Below are 12,932 nucleotides of genomic sequence, written 5' to 3'. Positions count from 1 at the left end.
CCCTTAGTGTCCAAAATTCTATGATTAACCTAGGACAAAAGTTCGGCACAACATCGTGGGCCGAAGGGCCTGTTCTGTGCTGTATTTCTCTATCTATCTATCTATCTATCTGACCCGCGCAACCAACACTTCCAAGAGGTGAAAGATATCCAACCCACTGTGCCAACATTGCACCCTATCGGTGCCAGCTGTGATTCCACTTGGCAGCACTCTCACCTCAGAGTCAGATGGCTGTGGGTTCAAATCCCACTCCTTCAGCACAATCGTCCAGCTCCACACTCCCAGTGCGGTACTGAGGGAATGCTACACTGCCTTCCCTTTTTTATTTAAACTCATTCATGGCAGGACAAGCATCCCAAACTGCCCTTGAATCGAGGGCATTTGTGAGTCAACCACATTGCTGTGGATCTGGAGCCACATGTAGGCCAGACCAGGTAGAGATGACAGATTTGTTTTACCCTAAAAGGGCATTCATGAACCAGACCGGGGTTTTACGTCAATTGACAATGGCGTCATGATCATCGTTGGACTTTTAATCCCAGATTTTTACGGAATTCAAATTTCACCAACTACCATGGTGGGATTCGGGGACCTGGATCTCCAGTGCATTACCCTGAGCCTCTGGATTACTAGTCCAGTGAGAATATCATTATGCCGCTGCCCCTTATGAAGTGCATTTTCAGGTAAGATGTCACACTCACACCCATACCCACTCACACCCATACCCACCCACCCCCTCCCCTCCCCCACACCACCAAGAAAATCATCTGATCATTATCCCATTGCTATTTGTGGTGTCTTGCTGTGTACCATATTTCGTAACATAACAACAGGGAATATACTCAGAGGGAGACCGCACCTGATAACAAATGGCACAGACGTCAGCATAGTCCTGGACCTGCTGCTTGGTGGCACGGGGCAGCGAGTCGATCTTCTTGGCTGCCTCCCTGCGGAGAAAGAAGCTGTTCCAGCCAGCACGGGCTCGCAGCCAGACGTTGAAGTAAGAGTGGACGACGATGACAGAGGCCCCCATCCAGTTCCACTCGCCGAAGATGGACTCCACTGCACCATAAGCCACCACGCACACAGCCACAAGGAACTCCAGGACGCGGCATGAGCTGTTTATATAGTAGATGATGTCCTCCAGGTTCTCGATAGCCTCCCTCCTCAGGTCCTCCGTCACAAAAAGCCCGTAGATGAAGAGAGTCCCAGTCACCTGGAAAGGGAGAGTTTCAGGCATAGCATTTCGTTATTGGAGAGCGACCACAGAACCATAGAATCTCCACACTGCAGGAGGCTATTCGGCCCATCGAGTCTGCAGCGACCCTCTGACAGAGCACCCGACCGAGGCCTCACTCCCCCACCCTATCCCCGTAACCCCACCTAACCTGCACACCATTGGACAATTAAGGGCCAATCCACCTAAGATGCATACCTTTGGACTGTGGGAGGAAACCGGAGCACCCGGCAGAAATCCACGCAGACACGGGGAGAACGCACAAACTCCACACAGTCACCCAAGGCCGGAAATGAACCCTGGCGCTGTGAGGCAGCAGAGCCACTATGCCGCCTGTGCCACACCATTGTGTGCCAACACTGTTGGCCTCTTAGGATTCATCATTTGTCCTTGTCCTTCGGACTAGTTTGAAGGGCTGGTAATGCTGATGAATATCTTTTATTAATCAAAATGTTAATCCAACCCATTACGTGCAGTGCCCATGAGATTGGTACAAAAAGTTACCCCCAATCAGAGTTGTGTCGAAAGCATACCGTCTGTACTGCTCTCGCCTACCTGAACAAGACGCAATCTCAGGGTCACCACGGCACTGCATCTTTCTAAGGCTAATCTCATCCCACTAACACCATCCTGTACCCATAGTGTCTGCAGTTTAGAAGAACAGGAGGTGGAAGGTCTCATTGGAATGGATAGAATTTACAGTGACAGACACGAAGAGGCTGTTTCCCTTGGCTGGAGAGTTCGAAACTAAGGGTCATAGTCTCAGCACACGGATCTAGGACTGAGAGGAGGAGAAGTTTCTTCACTCAAAGGGTTATGAATCTTTTAATCTTCTACCTGAGTGTTGTGGCTGCTCAGTCACCGAGCATATTCACGACTGACAGGTTTTTGGGAATCAAGGGATAAGGAGAAAGTGGAAGGTTTGAGTTGAGTAGATAATTAGATCAAGGGGCCGAATGGCCTACTCCTCTGGTGTACTAGTTACAATATGCCATTACATTACTGCCCATATACAATTTATAAGTACAAGAGCAAGCTTATCTAACACATACTATGCTGTTACTACATCCAGCCACTGATTACATGTTGATTCTTTGTTCATTAATCTCTCTAAGTGCGTGTCAGATGATGCCTTTACCCCTCTGCCACCTTGACATCCAAGATAGGAGAATCTATCGATGCTTCACATTCCCTTGCTACACACATTCAGAACATGGGCAGCAAGGTAGCACAGTGGTTAGCCCTGTTGCTTCACAGCGCCAGGGCCCCAGTTTGGATCACTGACTGTGCAGAGTCTGCATATTCTCCGCGTCTGCGTGGGTTTCCTCCCGGGTGCTCCGGTTTCCTCCCACAAGTCCCGAAAGACGTGCTGTTAGGTGAATTCGACATTCTGAATTCTCCCTCTGTGTACCCGAACAGGTGCCGGAATGTGGCTACCAGGGGCTTTTCACAGTAACATTATTGCAGTGTTAATGTAAGCCTACTTGTGACAATAATAAAAATTATTATTGTTACATTCAACAGCATATTCCTACTTATTAAAATTCCTTTCTCGCACCTTGCCATCAAACACTCCCAGGACAGGTATACCCAGGGTTAGATACAGAGTAAATCTCCCTCTACATTGTCTTCATCAACACTCCCAGGACAGGTACAGCACAGGGTTAGATACAGAGTAAAGCACCCTCTATACTATCTCCATCAAACACTCCCAGGATAGGTACAGCACAGAGTTAGATACAGAGTAAAGCTCCCTCTATACTATCTCCATCAAACACTCCCAGGACAGGTACAGCACGGGGTTAGATACAGAGTAAAGCTCCCTCTATCTCCATCAAAACTCCCGGGACAGGTACAGCATGGGGTTTGATTTTCCACTGTACACTCTCCAAGACTAATGCATCATCCTCATATATGGTGCCTAGAGTTCAACACAATGCCCCTCAGTCTGACCAAGGTTACTTAATAGTGAAACATCGCTTCCTTCCCAATAGCCTTCCATTGCACTTCAGATAAAGGCCAACATTCCATTAGCTTTTTTCATCACTTCCTGTTGTTGTGTAAAGGTCTTCAGCGATGTTCCCATTAGTGCTGCTTGGAACTAAGTGGGAAGGATTATAGCTCGTAATGACAGACCTTATCCTGGTGTCCATGTCACCCTGTCTGCACGAGGCTAGTGAGAAACATACATTAGGAATGAGGAGTAATCCCATACCATTCCCGATACGGATTTGCTTGCCATTTGGAGTGATCACTGTAGCTCCTCAACCATGTATCAAGAGCCTTCCTTCTGCTCACTTGTTACAGGCACGACCCGAACTTGCAGCTTGATGTTTGACTGCAGTCAGCGCTCGGTACAAACCACAACCCCACACCTCGCAAACAACCGCACAAATGTACTTATTGAGAACGTTCCAGCACAGTGGATGGCCATTTGGCCCATTTGGGTGTGCACTGGCTCTTTGAAAAAGCAATCCAATTGGCCCGAATATCCCCTGCTCTTTCACCCCAACCCCAGAAAAGCTTGACCCTTCAAGAACCCATTAAACTGCCTTACAGACGTTGCTGTTGAATCTCTTTCCATCATACTTTCAGGGAGCACATTTCAGAACAGCAGAAGTAGTTAGGTTAAAAAACTCTCATCTCTCCTCTGGTTCATATCCAAATGGCCTTAAATCTGTCTCTTCTGGTTACCAAGTTTTCTTTCACTGCAAAAAGTTGCTCCTTATTTATTCTGACAGAATAAAGAAGAACACTTCGATTAAATCTCCCCGTTAAACCTACTCTGCTCGAAGGAGAACAATCCCAGCTTCTCCACTCTCTCTCCACATTACTGAAGCCCCTCGTCCCTGGCACCATTTGAGTAAATCCCCCCTCCTTATCCTCTCCAAGGCCTTCCCAAAGAGCGATCCCTAGAATTAGAGACAGTAAGCTAGCTGAGGCCTAGCCAGGGATTGGTAAAGTTCACCATAGCTTCCTTGCTTTTGCACTCTGTGACTCTATCTCGTTCCTCTACCTTGCCAACATTTGCGTATACCCTCCAGATCTCGCTGCTACTGTGCGGTCTTTAAAATTATACCAGATATTTGATGTTGCTTCTCCTCACCCTTTCAAGCATGGTCACGTCACAGTCCTCCACATCTGTCCTGTGCCTGCCCATTCCACCAGCCTGTCCCTGTCTTCCTCAAGTCTACTGCCAACCTCCTCATTATTGACGACATTTCTATGTTTTCTGTCATCTATAAAAGTTGAAGATTGTGTCCCGAGTACCCAAGCCCCGCTTATTAATATATACCAACAGGCCCTTTGACCCCCACCCACCTGGAGAGAGGTCAGGGCACTGCTGGAGATGATGATCAGGAGCCAGAAGTCCATCTCGAAGAATTGTGCAATCCTGTAGGCCATGAAACTGGGAAACATCAACAGGAAAAGGCACATAGTGACGGCACGGAAATGCTTCCATAAAATCCTGAGGGGGGGGGGGGGGGGGGGGGGGGGGGCGGAAACACAAAAAGGGGGAAAAATAACAAATTCCAGTCAGAAACAGGTGATTGGCCTCATTAAACTTCATTCATATCACAGCCCACAACTGGGAATTGTGAACTAGTTCCAGAGGAAGATCGCTTCCTGGGGGAGATTGGGGAGCGCGCCCATGCGCCCCCAAAGAGCACAACCTTCCCCCCCCCCCCCCCTCCCTCCCCACCCACTCCATTCCCCCCTCCGCACCCCTGGGGAGACTGAAAAGCATGGCCAACTGCCCCCCAATCCCTCACCGAGACTGGGGGAAATGAGACTGCCCAAAGCGTTCCCGAGTGGAGATCCCCCTCCCCATAGGGTGAACAAGTCAAACTTCTGACCAGTACACAACAACTCCCCAACAGCCCGACAGAAAACAACAGACCCGGGCGGGGGAAATCAGGTTCCGTTGTGATGCCTCTAGTGGTCAACCAGCTTCCCGATCGCCATCCGCGCTCAATGAAGAATAATAGGCGTTTGGGAAGAGATTCAGGGAGGTCATCGGGATCCAAAGTCCGCCGTAGCTCAAGTGGGGAGAAAGTCGAGAAGAGAATGCCGGAGGGGGTCCACCCCGCCCTCCAATCTCACTCACCTGTTTCTGGAAGCGCCCAGCGCAAGGACAATGGGGTCGGTGATTTCCAGCATCGACTGCAGAATGGAGGCCAGTATGATGAAGAGGATGATGCTGATTAGGAAGGTGCGCTGCAGAACGTGCAGATTGATCAGGTCCGTCTGCAGGGCCAACAGCAGAAAGGTCACGCCTTCCGTCACACCTCTGCGCAGAGAATAAAACGACAGTGAGCAAAAAGCATCACCCTTCTGTGCGCAATTATCATTTTCAATATGCAAGGTGCGATATTAACAGGAAATGCTGAAACTAAGCACTTCCTTCATTCTCTCCCACGTAATCTGCCTCCCGGAGATAGGATAGTTAAGTCAAAGGAGGTCAGAGATAGTCGGAGGCCACTCATCCCATCAAGCCAGCTCCACCATTCAATACGATCGTGGCTGATTTTATTCAGGCCTCAGCGCCATTTTCTTGCCTCTCCTCCCCCTTAACTGTTGAGTTCCTAGTCAATTCAAAATCTGTCTAACTCAGCTTTGACTATTCTCAACGACCCAGCCTCCACTCCTCTCTGGAAAAGAGAATTCAAAAGACTGATTTAAGAACGTCGGACTGAGAAGTAGGCCATTCAGCCTCCCCGAATCTGCTTCACCTTTTAACAAGAAGGAATTTCTTCTTATTTATCTTAAATGGGAAACTCATTTTCTTTAAACTGTGCCCCCCTGAATTTAATTACCCCACGAGGGCATACATCCTAGAGGGCTATTAGAGATGGGCTATAAATGCTAGCTGAGTCGAAGGTGACAACATTCCACAAAAATGAAAACAAAAATCTTTTCAGCGTCCAACCCGTCAAACCCCCTCAGAATCTTATGTAGAACGTTACAGGAGGCCATTCAGTCCATCGTGTCTGCATCGGCTTCCAAAAGAGCAACCTAGCTCGTCCCATTCCCCAGCCTCATCTCCGTAGCCCTCTAAATTCAGCACGTTCAAATATATATCAGCTCTCTTTTGAAACCTCTTATGGAATCCACCTCCACTACTCTCCCAGGCAGAGCATTCCAAACCCCAACAACTCTGAGTAAAGAGGTTTCTCCTCAGTACACTCCCAGCTCTCTTGCTGACCATCTTGAAATTGTGACCCCAAGTCACTGACATACCAACGAGTGGAAACAGAATATCCTTCTTCACCCTGTCAAAATTGTTCAGAATTTTGAACACCTCAATAAAGTTGCCTCTTAATCTTCTCTGCTCCAAGGAGAACCAGCCCAATTTCTCTAATCTTTCCTCGTATCTAAAATTCCTCATTCTTGGTATCATTCCAGTAAATCGCCTCTGTGCTCTCTCCAGGGCTTTAACATCCTTCCTTAAATAAGGTGCCCATAACTGAACACAATATTCCAAATGTGGTCTAACCAATGAATGTTTCAAATGGTCACCTTTCATTCCTCCAATGAATACAGGCCCAACCTGCTCAACCTTTCCTCACAAGACAGCGAACTACTACCTGAACTCCGAATTCTCTCTCTCTCTCCATCTACAACACCCTCCCCTCATCCCCCTGAACCACAACCGTCCGGGGTGGAGAATTCCAAAGGTTCACAAAGTCTCGGAGTGAAAACATGTCACACCTCAGTCCTACAGGCAGATCCCTTACTCTGAGGCTATGCCGCTGAGCGAGACTATGACAGGGGGAAATAGCCTCTCAGTACTGACTCGGTCTAACCATAAGTCACGGGAGCAGAAGTAGGCCATTCGGCCCATCGAGTCAGCTCCACCATTCAATGAGATCATGACTTCATGACTGATGCGATAATCCTCACTCTACTTTCCTCCAACTCTTGATACCCCTACGGATTAAAAACATGTCTACCTAAGCCTTGAACATACTTAACCACCCAGCTTCTACAACCCTCTACAGTAAAGAATTCAACAGATTCACTACCATCAGAGGATATATCTCCTCACCTCTGTCTGAAATGGGTGACTCCTTACTATGAGATTATGCCCTCTGGTCCGAGACTCTCCCACATGGGGCAGCCCGCTAGCACAGTAGTTAGCATGTTGCTTCATTACGCCAGGGACCCGGGTTCAATTCCCGACTTGGGTCACTGTCTGTGTGGAGTCTGTATGTTCTCCCCGTGTCTGTGTGGGTTCCCTCCGGGTGCTCCGGTTTCCTCCCACAAGTCCCGAAAGACGTGCTTGTTCGGTGAATCGGACATTCTGAATTCTCCCTCTGTGTACCCGAACAGGCGCCATAGTGTGGCGACTTGGCAACTTCACTGTAGTGTTAATGTAAGGCTAATTGTGATACTAATAAAGATGACATAAGTCAAAACATTTTCTCAGCATCTACCCAGTCAAGCCCCAAGAACTCAGTATGTCTCAACAAGTTTGCCTCTCAATCTTCCAAACTCCAGAATCTTCGATATTTCAATGAGATCGCTTCCCACTCTTCTAATTTCCAAAATACATAGACCCAATCCTCACTCTATCCTTGTCACCCCACCTAACCTTTGGACACTTGGGGGCAATTTAGCACAGCCAATCCACCTGACAGCACATCTTTGGACAGTGGGGGGGGGAAACTGGAGCAACCGGAGGAAACCCACGCAGACACAAAGATGAATTGCAAACTCCGCACAGTCACCCGAGACCGGAACTGAACCTGGGTCGCTGGCTCTGTGAGGCAGCAGTGCTAACCACTGTGCTACCACACCAGTGAGAGGGGTGAACATCAATCTGTCAGGCCAGGGTGGTGTGGTGGTTGGAACAGAAAGGACAGAATTAAGCAGCTGGCAGAGGAAACTGCGCCCAAACATTATAGCACAGAAAGTTTACAGTGTCTTCGAATTCCACCAAACAGTCTGACCAACACATTAACCACACCACTCTGACTAACCGCATCTCAGAACCAGAAAAAAAAGGAGCTCAACAACAGGGCCATTCAACCCCATCAAATCCATTTCTTCCACAATTTAGTTTCAAACACACCATAGACTCTACACCTCTTATTTAACCGCCTATGACCTTTCGTTCTATAATGCCCCACAAAAGGAAGCATCCGCTCCACGCCTACTTTATCCATATCTTTAATCATCTTGTATACTTCAATTAGATCTCCTCTCATTCTTCTAAACTCGAGAGAGTATATGATGTTTCATGTGAAACTCTAGCATCACGGTCTCTCCTTACAACTTTCAGTTCCATCCAACGTATCTGTGCATCTCCTCGTTGCCACCCATAACCCTCCTATTGGGTTCAAATCAGTGGTAGCTCCCCCCACCCCACCCCACTATGTCTAACTTTGGATGTTGTCACCACAGTTAACACACAAACGCCCAACATTTATCCCTCAACCGACATCACTTCAGAGCTCGGTCGTGGGTTAAAACCCCACTTGAACACTTAATACGACCCGATGCTCCCAACACGGTTCTGAAGGCGTGCTGCACTGCCAGAGGGGCTGTCTTCCCAGTGAGACTCTCAGGCCTCACCCTCACCTCTCAGCAGGCAAGCAATAGATCCCAAGCCACTATTGCAAAGAAGAGCAAGGCAGTTCTCCCCAGTGACCTGGTCAATATTTATCAAACAGCATCACTATTGGGGGAAAATGATCTGGTCCTGATCACATTGGTTGTTTGGGAAATCTTACCGGGTGGAAATCGGTGACCTAAATTCTAACAGTGTTTACACTTCAAAAGGTTTTGTTCAAAATACTTTGGGACCTCTGAGATGGTTAAAGGTACTGCAGTGGCTAGCACTGTTGCTTCACAGCACCAGGGTCCCGGGTACAATACCCGGCTTGGGTCATTGTCCGTGCGGAGTCTGCACGTTCTCTCCGTGTTTGCGTGGGTTTCCTCGGGGGGCTCCGGTTTCCTCCCACAGTCCAATGACGTGCAGGTTAGGTGGATTGGCCACGATAAATTGCCCTTAGTGACCAAAACGTTTAGGAGGGGTTATTGGGTTACAGGGATAGTGTGGAAATGAGGCTCGATGAGCCAAATGGCCTCCTTCTGCACTGTATGCTCTATGTCCCGAAAGACGTGCTTGTTAGGTGAATTGGACATTCTGAATTCTCCCTCCCGAACGGCGCTGGAATGTGGCGACTCGGAGATGTAACTTCCTTGCAGTGTGAATGTAAGCCTACTTGTGATAATAATGCAGATTTCTTTTAAAAGAAAAGACAGGCAGGTTTTTCCACTCAATGTTTATAGGCTCAGGAATGGTCCAAACCACTGTCCTCCCCTTACCTGTGCATGAGGTTGCCATTGACAAAGGCCGAATATCCTTGCAGGTAAAACTTGCAGAGGGTGAGTAAGCCCAGTGACAGGCGAGAGACCGTGAACGTCAGGCCCACCAGAGAGTACGGAGTAACGCAGCACCCGGCCACACTGTAAGAGGTCAAAGGCAGGAGGTCAACGGTGCATCAAACATCTGACAAGCTCATTGCAGCTGTACTCAACTGTCTGCGCCTACAGATATGTTAAAGCAGAAACAGAGGGAGATCTGAGGACAGGGCAGAGTACACACAAACACACAACTCGTTAAGGACAGGATAGGACAGAAGGAGGCCATTCAGCCCATCATGTCAGTACCATGAGAAACAGAACCCGGAGGAAACCCACGCAGACAAGGGGAAAACGTGCAGACTCCGCACAGACAGTGACCCAAGCCGGGACTCGAACCTGGGACCCTGGAGCTGTGAAGCAACAACGTTAACCACTGTGCTACTTTGCTGCCCTTGTGAATTCTCATTATGAATTCTCCCTCCGTGTACCCGATCAGGCACCGGAATGTGGCGACGAGGGGATTTTCACAGTAACTTCATTGCAGTGTTAATGTCAGCCTACTTGTGGCACTAATAAAGATTATTATTATCCGTCCACTCATGTCTCAGGGTGCGAAGCCAAAAGGCAGTCAAGGGTTGCTCACCACTGGCGAAGGCAGCAATCGGGCCCAGCTGTCACCTCTCGCATTCGGTCAGATCACTGATTCCCAGCGATCCATGTGTGTGGAAGCACTCACTGCACCAGGCACTAGCACATGGCCTGCACCCATCCACTTCCCGTCAACTGTGAAGAGTCAGCTGCGGATCAGTGGGCAGCACTCCTACCTTCCAAGTCAGAAGGCGGTGGGTTCAAGCCCCACTAGAGCGTAACGCCCACGCTGGCACTCTGTTAACAGTACTGAGGGACTGCTGCATTGTCAGAGCTGCTGCTTTATCTGGATGGTTGGCCAAAGCAACTACTTTGAAGAGAAGCCTGGAAGTTGATCCCAGGTGATCTGATCAATATTTAACTCTAATGCAACAAAAAAAAACAGATCAACTGGTCTTTAACAAATTGCTGCTTGGCAACACCGTAACCAATTAGAATCCACATGCTAACCAAAATCGATATAAACAAAATTCCTTTTTGGGAAAAGGGTGAATCGGAGAAATAAAAATTGTACATGAAAAATAAACAGGGACAATTAAAGATTATTAAGATGTGCGTATGTATTAGCTCTAGGATTATCAGTTACCCAAATAATATTTGGTGCGGTCAAAGGAACCATAACTGATTTAATGAGCCATTCACACTTCCACTGTACAGACCATGTTGCTTAATCTATGAGACAATATCTCTGAAGTCTTTAACCGGAGACACAGTATCCCAACAGTACCTGGTGAGGAAGGCGAAGATTAGGCCCTCGTTGGAAGCTGCCGGCTGGTTGCGAGAGCTGAGGTAGAAGTAGATTTCGGCAACAAACAGAACCAGCCAGAACGTGGTGAAGAGCACTGGCACTGCAACCTGGTTCCACAGCCTCACCCCCAAGCCCAGGACTCCGTACAGCTCACTCTCCTGCACACACAAAGCACAACCACCAATGAGGAGTCAACAACACAGACCACCACCGCTTCAGAACAACTGTCCGCAGGAGCGTTACTCATGACCAAGTGCGCCCTTCATCTCTAGTCCTTTGTCACACAACTAGCCAGAAATCTCACGCCGCGCCCCCCCCCCCCCCCCCCCCCCCGCCCGCCGCCGCCTCCCCAACATACGTCCAGACCGCCACCTCCTTTACTGAACGGTAACCAGGAAAGTGTGTTCAGAGGTGAGCAGGCAAGATGGATACAGAACTGGCTCGGTCACAGAAGACAGGAGGGTAGCAGTGGAAGGGTGCTTATCCGAATGGAGGGCTGTGACTAGTAGTGTTCCTCAGTGATCAGCGCTGGGACCCTTGCTGTTTGTGATACATAAATATTAGAGAGAGTTAGAGAGAGAGAGAGAGAGAGAGAGAGAGAGAGAGAGAAATGTGATTTGGAGGAAAATGCAACTGGTTTGATCACTAAGTTTGCGGACAACACAAAGATTGGTAGAATTGTAGATAGCAATGAGGACCGTCAGAGGATACTACAGGATAAAGATCAGTTGGAGATTTGGGTGGAGAGATGGCAGATGGCTAATCCAGATAAATGTGAGGTAATGCATTTTCGAAGGTCTAACACAAATGGGAAATATACAGTAAATGGCAGAACCCTTAAGAGTATTGATAGGCAGAGAGATCTGGGTGGCAGCACGGTAACACAGTGGTTAGCACTGTTGCTTCACAGCTCCAGGGTCCCAGGTTCGATTCCCAGCTTGGGTCACTGTCTTGTGTGGAGTCTGCATGTTCTCCCTGTGTACCCGAACAGACGCCGGAATGTGGCGACGAGGGGACTTTTCACAGTAACTTCATTGCAGTGTTAATATAAGCCTATTTGTGACAATAAAAGATTACAATAAAAAAAGATTACAATGTTGGATGTCACCTTACTGCTGCCTCACATCTGGGCATCAGTTTGTAGCAACGCTCCCATAAACTGTGTGGCAATCTGGAATGCGCTACGCGGGCAACAAACAGCGGCCTCGTCAAAAATCTTAAATGGATCGCAGAGTGCACCTAAAGGCCCGCGCACAGCGGAGGGAACATTGGTCGGTGGCACTATATTCTCCCCATCAGGAGGTGGTGGGGGTGAAGCCCCTGCTCCTCTCCAGAGGCTAGAGTGTGTAATGCAGACTGACACACTGGGCTGGCACTGAGTGTGCTTCAGAGGAACAGTGTTCAGAGGAGGCATTAAACCAATGCGCTAACATCGCTGACAACTGACCGTCCACTCCACCAACTAGTTTGCGTCCTTTGGAAGTCCTGCACCATCAAACACTAGTGTTTTGTGCTTAACCAAAGGAGATTACAATGGGATGAGAGAAGAGCTAGCTAAGGTAGACTGGGAGCAAAGACTTTATGACAAAACAGTTGAGGAACAGCGGAGAACCTTCCAAGCGATTTTTCACAGTGCTCAGCAAAGGTTTATACCAACAAAAAGGACGGTAGAAAGAGGGAAAATCAACTGTGGATATCTAAGGAAATAAGGGAGAGTATCAAATTGAAGGAAAAAGCATACAAAGGGAGACTAGAGGACTGGGAAATCTTTAGGGGGCAACAGAAAGCTACTAAAAAAGCTATAAAGAGTAAGATAGATTATGAGAGTAAACTTGCTCAGAATATAAAAACAGATAGTAAAAATTTGTACAAATATATAAAAAAGTTCTACAAATATATAAAACAAAAAAGAGTGGCTAAGGTAAA

General features: G+C 48.1%; 1 protein-coding gene across 2 annotated transcripts in view; it reads right to left on the bottom strand.

The window, feature by feature from the left end:
• The window catches only part of LOC119963842 (RING finger protein 145-like), a 37,105-nt gene that overhangs the window by 7,147 nt on the left and 17,026 nt on the right, over positions 1–12,932 (bottom strand). For both annotated transcript variants that reach the window (XM_038793184.1, XM_038793185.1), the window contains 5 exons: positions 10,986–11,164; positions 9,572–9,712; positions 5,346–5,528; positions 4,559–4,706; positions 860–1,216 (listed from right to left, as the gene is read on the bottom strand). In XM_038793184.1, coding sequence (XP_038649112.1) covers positions 860–1,216; positions 4,559–4,706; positions 5,346–5,528; positions 9,572–9,712; positions 10,986–11,164 — 1,008 coding nt within the window. The remainder of the gene's footprint in view (positions 1–859; positions 1,217–4,558; positions 4,707–5,345; positions 5,529–9,571; positions 9,713–10,985; positions 11,165–12,932) is intronic.

The sequence above is a fragment of the Scyliorhinus canicula genome, chromosome 3 (genome assembly GCF_902713615.1).
Source record: "Scyliorhinus canicula chromosome 3, sScyCan1.1, whole genome shotgun sequence".
Taxonomy (NCBI): domain Eukaryota; kingdom Metazoa; phylum Chordata; class Chondrichthyes; order Carcharhiniformes; family Scyliorhinidae; genus Scyliorhinus; species Scyliorhinus canicula.
Note: the sequence above shows the minus strand (reverse complement) of the source record. Positions and strands in the feature narration are given on the sequence as shown.